This window comes from Fusarium oxysporum, chromosome IX (genome assembly GCF_013085055.1).
Source record: "Fusarium oxysporum Fo47 chromosome IX, complete sequence".
Taxonomy (NCBI): domain Eukaryota; kingdom Fungi; phylum Ascomycota; class Sordariomycetes; order Hypocreales; family Nectriaceae; genus Fusarium; species Fusarium oxysporum.
The window spans coordinates 1420217-1433379 of record NC_072848.1 but is presented as its reverse complement, the minus strand read 5'-3'; the positions used below and the strand labels follow the sequence as shown (position 1 = coordinate 1433379).

Here is a 13163-nt window from a genome sequence, read left to right as displayed (position 1 = left end):
GTTTGCTACGCACCGCACCACACGACTTCGAGCGTTTCTGATTACCACAGCGACATCTCGGTCGATCGTGCTGGATACATGGCACATTGTGATGGCATCAGTATGATTTGCTGGCCCCTGGTCATACTGGTCAAAGGGCGAAAGGTCGGTGAATGTTCCAACACGACCCTTGGATCCTTGACCAGGTAGGCCAGGTATTAACCTCCCCCTCATATTGGAGGCGGGGAGAGATGCCGAATCGCCTAAAAGAGCCGCAAAATGTGAGTTACTGGATTCATCACGGCTTTCCTTCTGCAGCAAGGTGACCAATTGATATTGCGCGATAGCTCAGGTCGAGAGAACAAACGCCATGAATAGCCGCGCTTAGGCGAACGATTGCGGCGTGAGATGGACTGAAGCTTCAAATCGAACAAGTATTAGCAATAGAATGCATCTAATCCTTGCAGCCCTTGTTCCAATTGCTTCTTTTTCAATCACTTTGTGTGTCATATTCTGAGGGGACCAGAGATGTCTCTGTTTTCAGTGATGACTGCAGATTAGGCAGTGAGTACAGACCCTGAACCATATTCGGATATCAAGGATTGACAATGGAGATATCGAGATGCACGATGTCGAATCGTGACCGTACTATACCTGTTCTTTGATCAGATAGGTACCTAGACTCGAACTGCGGCATCGAGTCAATTTCAGGGCATCGGAATTTAATCTCAGCACACCCTGAGCTTCTTCTCTGAAGTATCATATCTCTTTACTGGACCGGCATTCATCAGTGGAGTTCTGACCCATCTAACAAAACATCTGACCACACCGTGGCGCCATATGATTGCGGAAATCGTCCTCAAGTCTAGGGTGAAAGGATCATCTCAGCAGGCCAACAAAGGTCGGTTGAGCCCTCAACGCAAGAGCAAACTGTGGTGGTTGATGGCTGGTTACGCATGCTGATGGACGACAGCATTGGCTGGCGATCATGATGACAGTGATTCACGCCCACATACTGACGCCAATTCTTGCGCAATAAGAAAGCTCCAGCTGTCTTGGCCGTAATTGGCCTTGGCCTTTAATGGGAGACATCTCCCAGGGGCAAGAATGTGGAGGCATCCCTTGGAATGGACCATGCCGTCATTCTGCTCATTCCCATCACCCAAACAGTTTTTTGCAGGTCTAACCTCGTTAGGGGCATGGCACAGGGCTGAGACTTTATTCTGCAAACGGACTGATACTGGGGAATCCTTGAGAAGGAAAACAGACACGATGCTGTATGTGTTTGTATTGTGTTGATACTCAAGTCTTGCCCCTATCATCACATTGCCTCTTGATGCTCGCCATAGTTAGTGATTCTCGGTATAGGTGGGCATAAAGGGGTACATTACCAAATCTCGGCTCAAGTTGAATTATCAACATACCTGTACATTTTAGACATGCCTTGGTGGTGTCAGTCATACTGGGGTGAGAACTTTGTGTAACTCTAAAGGGGCCGACTGACGATATGTTGCGGTAACTAACAGGAGAAAAGACCACATTTGTTTTAAATGCCCGACAGCCGTCATCGACAATACACCAAAGGCAGCCACTTTACTAGTGGACATATCGACACTGACAAGTGTTCTCGTAGGGATCAAACCCGAGTGCCTGCACTGCACTACGATTGTGCCCAATATTCCAGGCTGCCGAGATCGAGAACTATGGTGCAATGCTACATAATGTACGCCAGGGTTTCGGGTATTACAGGAAGCCATGTTTTACAGCACAGGACAGTACGGTGCACCATTTCTTTCAAGGCTATTGTACTTTGTAGGTTGTGCTCAACAGCCATGGATGGATGGGATGGATCGAGGCCAATAAACAGGGCCCTGAACAAACGTCAGGTAATGGAGCAGAAGCACGGGCCATGCCAACGAGGGAAGTGACGGGCAGATTCATTAGGATGCCAACCGAATGAGGAGATGCTATGCTTCTCTTGGCTGGGCCTGAAGCTGTTTGTTGGTGGCTGTGGCTGGCCAAGCTGGCTTACTCTGGAAGCCTTCCCGTGGTGGAATCCTTCTAGAAACATTTTTTACTTCAGCTTCCGTTTTATTTCGTTCTGGAAGCCTTCCTAATTGGACCAAACGGCCCTGGGGTATCCGTTCACGTTTACACGAACCACACCACACCCACCCTTGCCCTGCTACTGTACCTTACTCTCTAGGTACCGCAGCCCTTGGATTGGCTGGAGTGGCCTAGAGTGTCACCACTCATCAACTCCAACCGGCCTCGCCGTGTCTCCATCTCTCACCACCAACGAAACACATCGCACCCGACCCGAGGAAGGGTTGGAAGCAGAGAAAAATTATTTGTCTTGCGTGTCGTATCAGATCCCCTACAAGCGCACGATCTCGTTGTCGCCCCGGCAGAGTTAGACCCAGATTCAGCCAATTCTGCAGCCTCCGCTCCCCTCCCTTCTCGGCGCGTTCCAGAAGACTTTTTTCGAAGCCCCAAAGCAAAGCTTTTATTGGAACTATCGATTTTCCTCACAGTACTGTCTCTTGTCTCCGTCTCCAGTTTTGCAGCCAGACCATCCATGTCAGGAAGCCTCTGCCGCTACAACGGCCTGGAACTTGCTTGACACAGGCATCTCGCACCCAAGCTGGCGACATGAGTCGGGACCCCGGCTACGGGCATCAGAAGAGGATACCGTTTGGACGCCGTCGTCGCTTCGAGAGCCATATCGCACCGCATCACATTGCTGGCATACAGGCTAGACGCGGTGCGATGCCTTGCGATGCGATACGATGCGAAGGCCCCCCCCACAGCGCGCGGCCCAGTAAGCGGACGACGCCGTCTATATTTGCGACATTTAATATGGTGCCGTATCCCTGGCGTCTCTAATTCTTTCCAAGATCGGTCCGCATCGGTAGAAGGATCGTAAAAGGAATCAACGATGACCATACGGACCAACTCCGTAGCCTACCTACACAGAGTCGCTACCGGTAGCTGTCGACGCGACGCGATACTCATAGGTATAATCTAACAGGCGGTAAAAGTTGACGAGGGTAACATCGTTTCGCACTACCCCCATTGATAAAGCACACACTGTATCATTCAGAGCAGACGGGCAGGCATCTGACTTGTCGAGGTCTGGTTCGTCTGCAGCAGACCCGCGCGCATGACAAACAAACAACCAGAACCCTTTTGCCTTCAGCTCGTTTCATTGTCGTCCAACAGTAGAACCGGCCATCGTCACTGAGTTGGGGCGTGGATATCAACGGGCCTATTTCTCGATCCGCCTCTTTCTGGTGCATTGCCTGTGGCAAAATCGCTTCCACATATCGAATAGTGCCCTGCGGCTGAGGACCCTGGATCACCACGCGCCTATTAGTGTCGGCATACCGTGGCCATGGATGCGATACCTTATTTCGAGTGGCCCGAAGTTCCTGAGCCAACCCAACAAGCACGCACGCCAGTCTGCAAACATTGGTCTTTCCTCGCTTTGCATGGGCATCGGATATGTTAAGGTTTTCGGGATTGGTGGAACGTCGAAGCCATCAGTTCTACTCTAACGCCCCTGGTAGACCCGGCCTTTCTTTGTCGGAATCTGTTTGCTACAGTCTTTCTAGAATCCCATTACCAAGCTTTCCCAATGGTCTCCATGAGCCCTACGCGAACCACCAACAAATGCCAAGCCTTCTTTGACCTCTATTCCGCTATTGTGAACAAAGGGCGGCGGTTGGTCAGGTGCCAGTACTTTACACAGAATCCTTTCTCTTGGAACCAAGCTTTCTCTCTGACAGCATATTTGAGCCGTCCTCGTTTGAAGGACCATCAAGGTGGGCAGTGTGTTTGGGCTGTGGCTGAATGAAGGTTCTATTCTTCTTGGCCGCCGTGTCCAAGCGTTTGGGTTTGTCCTGTCTTGCCTTTAGCCACGCCGAGTTGAGCAAATCACCAAGTTTTGCTCCATTTGTCCTCCCAATCTAATCAACAATAGAAGCACCGGCTCAAGCGCTTACTGTTGACTCATGTTTGGGCCATGAGAAATTCCCCAGTTTGATCCAACTATTTCCTTGTCCAAGCGAACGGTTGGATGGTGACAGCGGAACTTGTCAATGGCCGACCTCGGCGTAATTGAAACGTAAGAGGGGACGAGACAAGAGCATAGGACACGACACGACACGACTTTGATCCCAGTAGACCCGGAGGCCCACGCGTCGCCCACTTGGCCTGTGGTGTTGTGGGGGATGGCATCACAGACCCGTTGTTGCTGTTTTCTCTGAGGCTCGTTTACCCGAGCTCGCTCGCTTATGGCTGACAAGTTAGCAGCTGTACGTAAGAGAAAGCGGAATACAATGACACGCCGATGGTCCAGAAATCTGCGTGATCGTTGCCTTCGTTATTTGGTTCATGGCTTGCGCTTCTCTCTCGAGACTGCCCAAGAGCGCTCAGAACCCATCAGCTCCCGTCTCCTTGGGGTTGGGATTAATTACAAGCCACTCACAGCATGCCCCGGTTGCTATCCGTGGCAGACCAGAGGTTATGGCGGGGAAAGTTGCAATAACACGCAAATACAAACCTCGCGAGGAAAGGAGTCTAGAATGTTATTCATGTTTAAATTCTAAGACACAATAAGAAACACCAAGTCTTATCATGGGCTAGGCACCTAATCCCGAGCATACTTGATGATGCAGAGCAGAGAAAATTGAGTATTGAGAATTGTATTTATGTATTTATTCATCCAGCACTGCGGCTGGGCTAGACCAACAGTCGTCCCTTCGTGGACCAAATAATAACTATAACTCCTACAATGAATGCAATGCAGTGGTATCTCACCCGAAACACTTTTCCCCGGTACTTTCCCCGGTACATTCTCTGCCTGAACGCCTTGTACAAAAAAGCCATGCCTGCCCCTTCCATAAGCCATAATAAAGTAGTCTGTATTTGATAAGTGTTATCCGATAGTGGTATTGGAATCCTAATAAACTCGCAGGTCAAAATCATTTGTAAACCCGCCGTTGAGAAGCATGCAGGCGATGCGAATACGTTGAGTGGGCATGTCGTCGGCAGTGTATGCCTCAATAGGACTAATGCCCAAGGAGAGGCACATAGCGTTGGTGATAGTATGAACACCGCAGTCATGGCCGTTGTTCTGTAGAGGAGCCTCGTGGAGAATGATCTTCCATTCATCCTCAATGAATCTCTCCTCCAAAATGTCTCGGATCCACGCCATGGCACGCGCGGTGTAAGAACGATTGCCGCCTGCATTGATCGAGTCCATGTGGGCAACTGTTCGCTTGGAGGGACGAATGACGAGCAATGTCCAGTGGGAATGCTCGCAAATGGGTAAGAGAATGGTATCAATGTCGAGAAAGTTTCTTTTCTCGATGCCGTATCGGCGCAGTGTCCTCTGGGTATTGCCGGTGCCTTGATCTTGAAGGCGTTTGAAGAAGAATGAGCCCGGGGTCCAGATCTTGCGAGTGTTCCGCTTGACATCCTTAATGCCGGCAGCTGAGTTGATAGCTCGATCGAGCCAGACAAGAGACGCGTTGACAATTTCGTCATTTAGCCATTCAGTTGAGGACACGATCTTGGCAAAGTCGTGTTTTCGGAGATCAACACCCTCGGCAGACTTCGCAAGGCTTGTGGACGATGCAGCATTGAGTGTGTTCATTGCCCTTGTGTGCCATTCTGGTGAGACTGGTGCAACGAATGTCTGATTAGGCTCGCGAAGTCCTCCAGATCGAGCGAGGCGTTCCTCGCGCTCTTTCCGAGCCCTCTCCTCCGCCTCACGCTGCGCTGCCTCAGCAGCCAAACGAGTCTCTTCAGCAGCTTTTTGAGTGGCCTCTTCGACTTCATGGTCAATCCCGGCCTTTGAGTCGTCGCTGATCTGGAGATCGAGGGAAGGAAGCTCAAATATCTCTCTGATACGCGTATCGAAGTCACGTCCATCGTGCTCTTCTAAGCGGCGACGGCGGAGACATTCAGCAACGCTAAAAGGATTGAATGTGGTATTCTTGGGTGGCTCCTCGGCGGGAACAGGTGGTATGTTGAGCCATCCACGGGTCCAATGAGGGCGTTGCTCCTGAAATGCTTGGGTCGGAGGAATGGCCTCTCCCGTTTCCTCGTCATAGTTAATCTGCTTGGGTACATCTAGACCCAGATGTGTTCTTGGTTTCGGACTGATGGTGTCGTCCGTAAAGCGTACAGCCTTGGGTCGACATGTTACGCGAAGACGCTTGGGCGTAACCTTTGACGGATGCTTTCGTCGATTCCGAAGAATAGATCGGAGAGTTCCGGTTTCATTTGAGGTAAGAGGAACCTTGGGAGCGAAGTCGGTGATATATTGAGTTTTTAGGGCTTGATGTTCGTTGCTTTCCTCATAAAAGGTTTGGCGATAATCCGCGGGTGTTATCCGCTTGATCTTCTCATGAGCAAACCCAGCGAGAAGAAAGTCTGTTTTGTAGTAGTGAGGGCGAGTGACATCAGGGCGAGGGGACGATGGCACTGGCTCAGGTAGAGCAGCCTGAACGGCGGGTTTTGTAGCTGCTGCCTCAGTGAATGAAGCAGTCTGTTCATCAAGATTTTTATCGATTCGCTCCTTAAGCTCATCGAATTCAGGAAATGATCCTGGCAGTAAGAAACGCGTCTCGAGGTCAGTTCGTGGTGGGGTAGGGAACATGTCCTGTAGCTTGCCACGATACTCTTCAGAGTCAACGTAGCTTGGGGCGGGAAGGTTGCGAAGGATAGCCTTAATATCAAGCACAACTCGATCCAGGAATGCCTGTGAAACGTTCCAGTAATCTTCCCCACATTTCTTGAGAATATTGTTGCAAACAACAGGAAGCGCCGGACCGGATAGAAAGTGCTTAATCGATTCGAGGTGTGCGGCGAACTCTGCAGAAAGTCCGTAGTCAAGAACGGGAGGAACAAATTCGTTGCTGTCCCGAATTTTGACGATAACGCCGATTTCGTAGATTCTGTTCAAGTAGTCATAAATCCTCTGCAGTTGCAAAGTGAAGATATCGTAAAAGTCATGGTCGTGCGCCTCATAACGATTGTTGGCATCGACTATGTCAGCGCTAAGTGGTGCCAGGTCTTTGTTTGCTTCTTGTCGAGCTTTTTGCTCAAGGCATTCCCAGACTGTCATGAAGGACTTGGCGAAGTACTTATAGTCAGCCACCAATGTGGTAAGGCCATCTTGGTCGATCCAGCGGAGCCCAGCACTCTGACCAGGAGCGCATGTGTTGGAAGCCGCGTTGTCATCACAACTGGTGCTAATCTTGACACGCTTGTTGCTGACTTGGTTTTCACTCAAGTAAGAGCGACATTCAGCGATTTGATAGGACTGAGGTCGTACTAGTAACGAATTAGAACAGAAGGAACACAAGACTGTCAATGTTATGTGGAGGCTAAAACTTACAGATTCTGGTGATCGTCTCACCAATGCCTGTGAAGGCCGAATAGAGGCTAGATATCATCCTGGTGATAGATCTGGCGCCTGGTGTAATTCCGAGCATGCGGTTAGAGGTCTGTAGTATCAGGTCAGTAAGGGCATGCATGCAAATAACAAGAGATGGGCTTACATGGGCCTGTTGGCCAGGTTCCTCGCTAGGAACAGTCTCTCCTTGGCGAAGAGTAACGATAGGGATGGAAGTGTCAGTGACACCGATTTGTGCGGCAACAAGGTCGATCTCAGTATCTTCGGCGCGACGCTTGCGTGTCTGTATGCCATCGACAACAACAAGATTGGGGTCAGAGATAGAGGTAGTGGTAGTTTTGGGTGTGGGTGTGCTGGGGGCCTCGTCATTTGTGTTGACAGTTTCGGCCTTTGGTTTATGTCGGGGTTTTCGGTTGCTGTAAAGATTAAGATGGGGAGGAGACTCTGTGGCAATGAATCTTTTGTGAAGAACGGGATCTTGAAAAATCTCGCGGCGCGGAAGTGGTGAGTCAATCAAAAGACGCGCAGTAGGTCGCCTGATCTGCCTGGGAGGAGTAACAAACTCAACCTTTGGCGAAGGCAGGGAGACTTGAACCTGGGTAGTTGCTTTAGCCTTGGAGGCAATCTGCAGCTGCTGTCGCTCCCGTCGCCTTTCGGCAGCTTCCACGAGATGCGAAGGCACGGGGCTTCCATTTTGATTAGCGGACTGGTGGACCGAAATGCGCGATTGAAGCGAGAAAGACATGATGAGCGAAATGTTGGGTTTGAAGTGAAAATTAGAAAGTGCAATGTGGAACTTGGACCAGCTGAAGCAGTCGCGTTCGTGAAAGAAGAAAAGTGAAGTGAAGTGAAAGATAAGGTGAAGTGTAGTTGAAGTGAAGTGGAATGAAGTTATCGTGATCCAGCTGGAAAACGAGGAGAGAAGTAAAACAGCCGACAGGGAAATGCGATGTCAACAAAGCAACCCGGGCTGCCAGTAACGTGCTATTGGTGTTGTATTGTATCGCAGTGACAATGAAGCAGAAGCAAACCGTGGTGCAGGTGCCAGCAAGTGTCAAGCAGTGTCAAGTGCTGAATGTCAAGTGTAAAGTACGAGCGGTGAATCGAAAGTGAAATCGGGAAGCTGCGAAGCCAATGCGAAATTGTTCTTACAAGAATAGAAGTTACGAACGAGTCAAAATGAAGCTGATCGAAGCTGCAGTTGATGTTGATGGTTGAGAGAAGAAAGGAGGAGGGTTCGAGTCGAATAGTCGAGTTCGGTTTTTACCACGCCAGATCACTCGAGCTCGGGCCCAAGACGCGTGAGCGCGACAACAGTGGCGTCGCGTCGTGTTGCTACAGCCACTTCCCAATTAGTTCTCCTTTATCCAAATCGTTCCGGTGATGCCATCACGACCACGCAAGCCCGTAGGGGATGATGTCGCTGTGGAAGGTTACCTACAGTGGTCAGTTGAAAGACGTGAAGTCTTTCAGCCTCTCAGGACATGCAGGTGGAGGTCAGTGCGCCCGCACTGACAGGTCAGGTGGGGCTACGCGTGACGTCGCCGCAATTGGTCAAATTCACGTAGTTAATTGGATGACCTCAGGAGCCCAATTATTTAAACTAGCATGATCAAAACGAGAGTGATGGATGCTGCTGTTATCTGATTTGGGTCTTCTGAGCACGCGAGGGTAGGAGTGAGACGTTTGGAGAGATCTCGGTTGATCGATCCTGAGACTTTGTACAACTACCTTGCCTTTCGTAGGTAATTTACCAACTTAGATAAGACCATGCACCTAAAAAAAAAAAAAAAAAAAAAAAAAAAAAACCTAGGACAAAGACCCCTTGTTCTATCCGTCAAGTTATGAATCTACTCCTGGTAGGTTAGTAGTAAATGGTTCTCAGAATAGGTAGGCTCAGCAAAGAACTCTCTGGGACAAAGATCATAGTAAATCAATGCTAACTTTTGTCGACACAATTGTTCCCTAAAAGCAGAGCTCTCGATGGCTCACCCCCATGTCTGAGGATATCGGATTTTGTTGGCGTCTACGGATATGCAATGGCATGGTTCGCGATTAATTTGCTGAGCTTCTGGTAGAGACACATGACCACTTCTCAATCGCTTCGCCGAGAGATTCTTTCCTTTGTATACTTATGCAGTAACTTCAATTGTAAGATGATCTAAACACCATATGTACATTCGCTAAAGCCATCATTTACATCAAATCAGCGCGTCTCGACAACCTTTTGGCTCAACAGTCTTCATTCCCTCAGTGCTGTACCTACAGCTGCGCCAAAGTAGGTCCCAACTTCTTTGTGCAAAAAGTCGAGAAATACTCGTTCAAAGCATCCACCGTTCCGCTACCTTCGACAAGACTGACCACAATTGCTACGTATCCATCAGGTCTGACAACGACCACTCCGCCAAGCTCTTCATCAAGACCCATTTTGGCATGGGCTACAGCCTTCGCCTGAGGGAATCGTGCATCGGATCGGTCATCAGCGTAAACGTGGTCCCTATATCGGGCAAGCACCCCGGGCACGTCGCGAGAGATTTCGATTTCAGGTCTCTTGGACGAAAAAATCGTGGAGATGGTGAAGAATCGGCTGTGTGGGAGGTGCTTCTCGTGGTATGAGACCTTGTCGAGATCGGACCGCTGATAAGCTGCGTAGAATGATCGCTGGCTACCGAGGTGATTGGCGAAATCTTTCAAAGCCTGGCGGGTCTTTGATGGGACACCTGCAAAGACAAACAATCGGAACGCGCCGTTCAAGGGAACTTCCTGTTCCAAATGCACAACGTTGGCGTCAACTACTCTCGTCACATTCGAGTTGATAAAAAGGCGGCCGGTTCGTAGCTTGGTCCCCTTGGGGTGAATCAGTGGGGATTGTGCACTATGTTCTGGTGACCAGTTGAAGACGTTGGGCTTGTAGTAAACACCGTATCCGCTGGTAAACTCGCACGACTCCTTGAAAGCATTGATGAATTCGTTATCTTGAACATCGTTCTTGCCATGGTTGGCTGATGCAGCCTGGACCTCAGCAGCCGCGGGTGGTCGCTGAGAGAAAAGCTTCGCATATCGGTTGTCAAAATCGAGGAGAGACTCAGCGACATGCTTGCGTTCCGTCTCGTATGTCTTGAGGACTTCCCTGCTGGCGAAGCCGGATTCAACGGCGTGGATCTTCCAAGCAAGGTTCTGGGCGTCAAGGAATGCTGTATTCATTCCCTGTCCGGCCTTGGGCTGTGGGTGTGTCAGCGCGTGGTGATAATTGGAGCACGGGAGGACTTACACTATGTGTATGGCAAGCATCTCCACCAAGGAAGACTCGCTGGTCCAGTGTGTATCGTTCTGAAATGCCTTGTCCGATAGGATAGACAGAATACCACTCGACGCGCTCCCACTCAATAGAGTAAGGCTGCAAGATCTTCTTGGCCGATTCTTGCACTTGCTCCTCGGTGGCTGTTCGTCTGGGATTCCAATCGGGATCTGTAGAGGATGCAATTTGGATGTAAAGACGGACCATGTTGTCCTCTCGCGGAATGACCATAATGGAGCCGTGCTCACTATGGATGGTACATTTCATCTGAGCGTCGTCAGTAAACCATGACATAGGGCTTGTTGAGAAGCTCAGCTTACCTTGATATCAGGGAAGTCGGTTTTCACGACACCGTCCATGACACCCCAAACATGGGCGATGGGATCCTTGTGGTGAACGGCAATGCCAAGCTGGTTGCGGATAAATGACCTTGCACCCTCGCCACCAAACAAATACTTGGCGTGAATGGTCTCCTGGGCAGTGCCATCGACATGCTCCAATTCGACAGTGACAGGGTATTCGGGGTTAGACTTCTCATCGGATGTAAAGCCCTTGATTGTCCATGGCCGTTGAACCTGAGCTCCATTCTTCTCGAGGTCGGAGATAAAGACACGTTCGATCAGGCCTTGATGCAACAAGGTTGTGAAAGGGTATCGAGCATCGATAAAGTCAGGGCAGCTGGCCCATGTTCCAGTCCGGGCGATACCCTTTCCTGACGAAGCTGGGTCCCAGAATGCAACTTCGTAGACGCGGGCTGGGTGATGAGCCATGATTGCTGACTTTAGGCCCATGTTGCGAAGAAGGTCCAGAGAGCGTGGCTGAATGCCGTCGGCTCGACCGGTAGGGGTCGGCTCAGCTCTGTTATCGATATGCTTGATCTTGTAGCCCCAGCGAGCAAGGCATGTTGCGAGCATGAGGCCAACCGGGCCAGCTCCAACAATGACTAGCAGAATTGATGTTAGAATTCAATTGGTTGGTATAGCCAACAGCTTTAGACTCACCAATGTCATAGTATGGGGAGCGATCGGACTGTGATTGAGACATGATGTAGAAGAGGAAGAGGCGTGGTTTGGTTAGGTATCTACTGATGTGATCAATCTGAGGAAACAAGAGGCAGAGTTGATGGGGGGTCGCATATTATATGCTAAATGCGATAGGCATGATATCTAGAGATGCCGGGGGTCTGGCCGGACACGCAGTAAGCAGAAGTCTGGTGCGACTCAGACCCGAGGGGAATTGACGGCATCAGACTTCGGTACGGGATGTGGAGTGCATATCTGCTGTATGGCGCATTGTTTTTAGAGATTCTGGCCGAAATGTTCTAGCCAACGGGAAATATCCGCTTCGTGGTTTGGCGAGACGAATAATCACTTGTCGTCATGGGGTCCAACTGTCTTGAGTGTGGGGTTTCTGGGGCAAAGAGGAGAGCAGGGAATCGAGACTGCCTATTTGGGAAATCGGGAGTTGATTTCGGGAAGCCGCAACCGGGTCCGGCTTTTGTCTCGGTTGCAGGGGCGCCGGGTGATGATGAAACCTGTTAGGGTTGGGCTATGAGATACTGCCAGGTCTTAACGTATCTTAACTACACCAGTGGATTGGGTCGCACTGCAGCGCGCCCGGGAGTGGGCCCTTCGAATGCCGGGCAGTAGGCCGAGATCTCATTTCTCCAAGATCCAGTCCTGTCTGACAATGAATGGTCTGGCGTTAGCAATTGACTGGGATTATGTTGAATGAGGACGAGAAGTTCCTGGTCCTGTTTCCAATTTACGGTGTGTAAGAAATTCCGCTCGCCATATTGGATTGGAAGATTTACTGTTTTACTGTGAATGATTCTCTCGATACAATAGGTAGCCTTCAATGAGTGAATCAATGAGAAGGAGTCGCCCCATTGACTTGATTGTCTCCATGCCGGAAAGCCCACCGACCTAGGTGACACCACCTTAGATATAGAATTGCTTTCCATTGCCTCAACGAACCATTTTCTGAGCTTTACCCAAGGTATATATATGACTACCCTAGAGTCAAATGTAGAAGAACCCTGCCTTTGAACTTCCCTGTCGTGTGTCAAGTGCTGAGTATTCGAAAATGGAAGTCGCTATTCTTTCCATAGCCTCAGGCGATGTGTGCATCACGAGTGTCGTTGCACTGGAAGTACAAGCTCAAGATGTCCCTTCCGCTACGTTGGGGACACCTTCATCTTGTGCTCTTACTCATACAACAACCAGAAAAGTTCATATATTGAATGCCCAAACGCAATATATATCGTGAACAACTACCTTGCGAAGCTTGTATGCTGCTATTCAGACTTAAACGAACGATTATTCAAGACCAGGTGATATGGGAATGGACGATACCACACAATTTTCTGCGTATCTCGCAAGAGACCGGTCCGTGAACATCACAGATATCTTTGACGAAGAGAGTCAGTGTAGGCATGAGATAAACTCAGAACATTAACTA

At 49.8% G+C, this 13163-nt stretch overlaps 2 protein-coding genes across 2 annotated transcripts; both read right to left on the bottom strand.

The window, feature by feature from the left end:
• Nucleotides 1-4765: 4765 nt before the first annotated feature.
• On the bottom strand, nucleotides 4766-8150 carry FOBCDRAFT_298327 (uncharacterized protein; the record flags this gene model as incomplete). The annotated part of the gene is made up of 3 exons (XM_031189914.3): nucleotides 4766-7323; nucleotides 7388-7496; nucleotides 7551-8150. 3 exons carry the CDS (start codon nucleotides 8148-8150, stop codon nucleotides 4943-4945), a joined length of 3090 nt encoding a protein of 1029 aa, XP_031033899.2. The 3' UTR covers nucleotides 4766-4942.
• A 1341-nt stretch (nucleotides 8151-9491) lies between these two features.
• On the bottom strand, nucleotides 9492-12108 carry FOBCDRAFT_167932 (FAD binding domain-containing protein). Its single transcript, XM_031189913.3, has 4 exons — nucleotides 11705-12108; nucleotides 11024-11646; nucleotides 10677-10970; nucleotides 9492-10627 (listed from the first exon to the last, which is right to left on the bottom strand). Exons 1-4 carry the CDS (start codon nucleotides 11745-11747, stop codon nucleotides 9668-9670), a joined length of 1920 nt encoding a protein of 639 aa, XP_031033898.2. The 5' UTR covers nucleotides 11748-12108; the 3' UTR covers nucleotides 9492-9667.
• Nucleotides 12109-13163: the final 1055 nt, after the last annotated feature.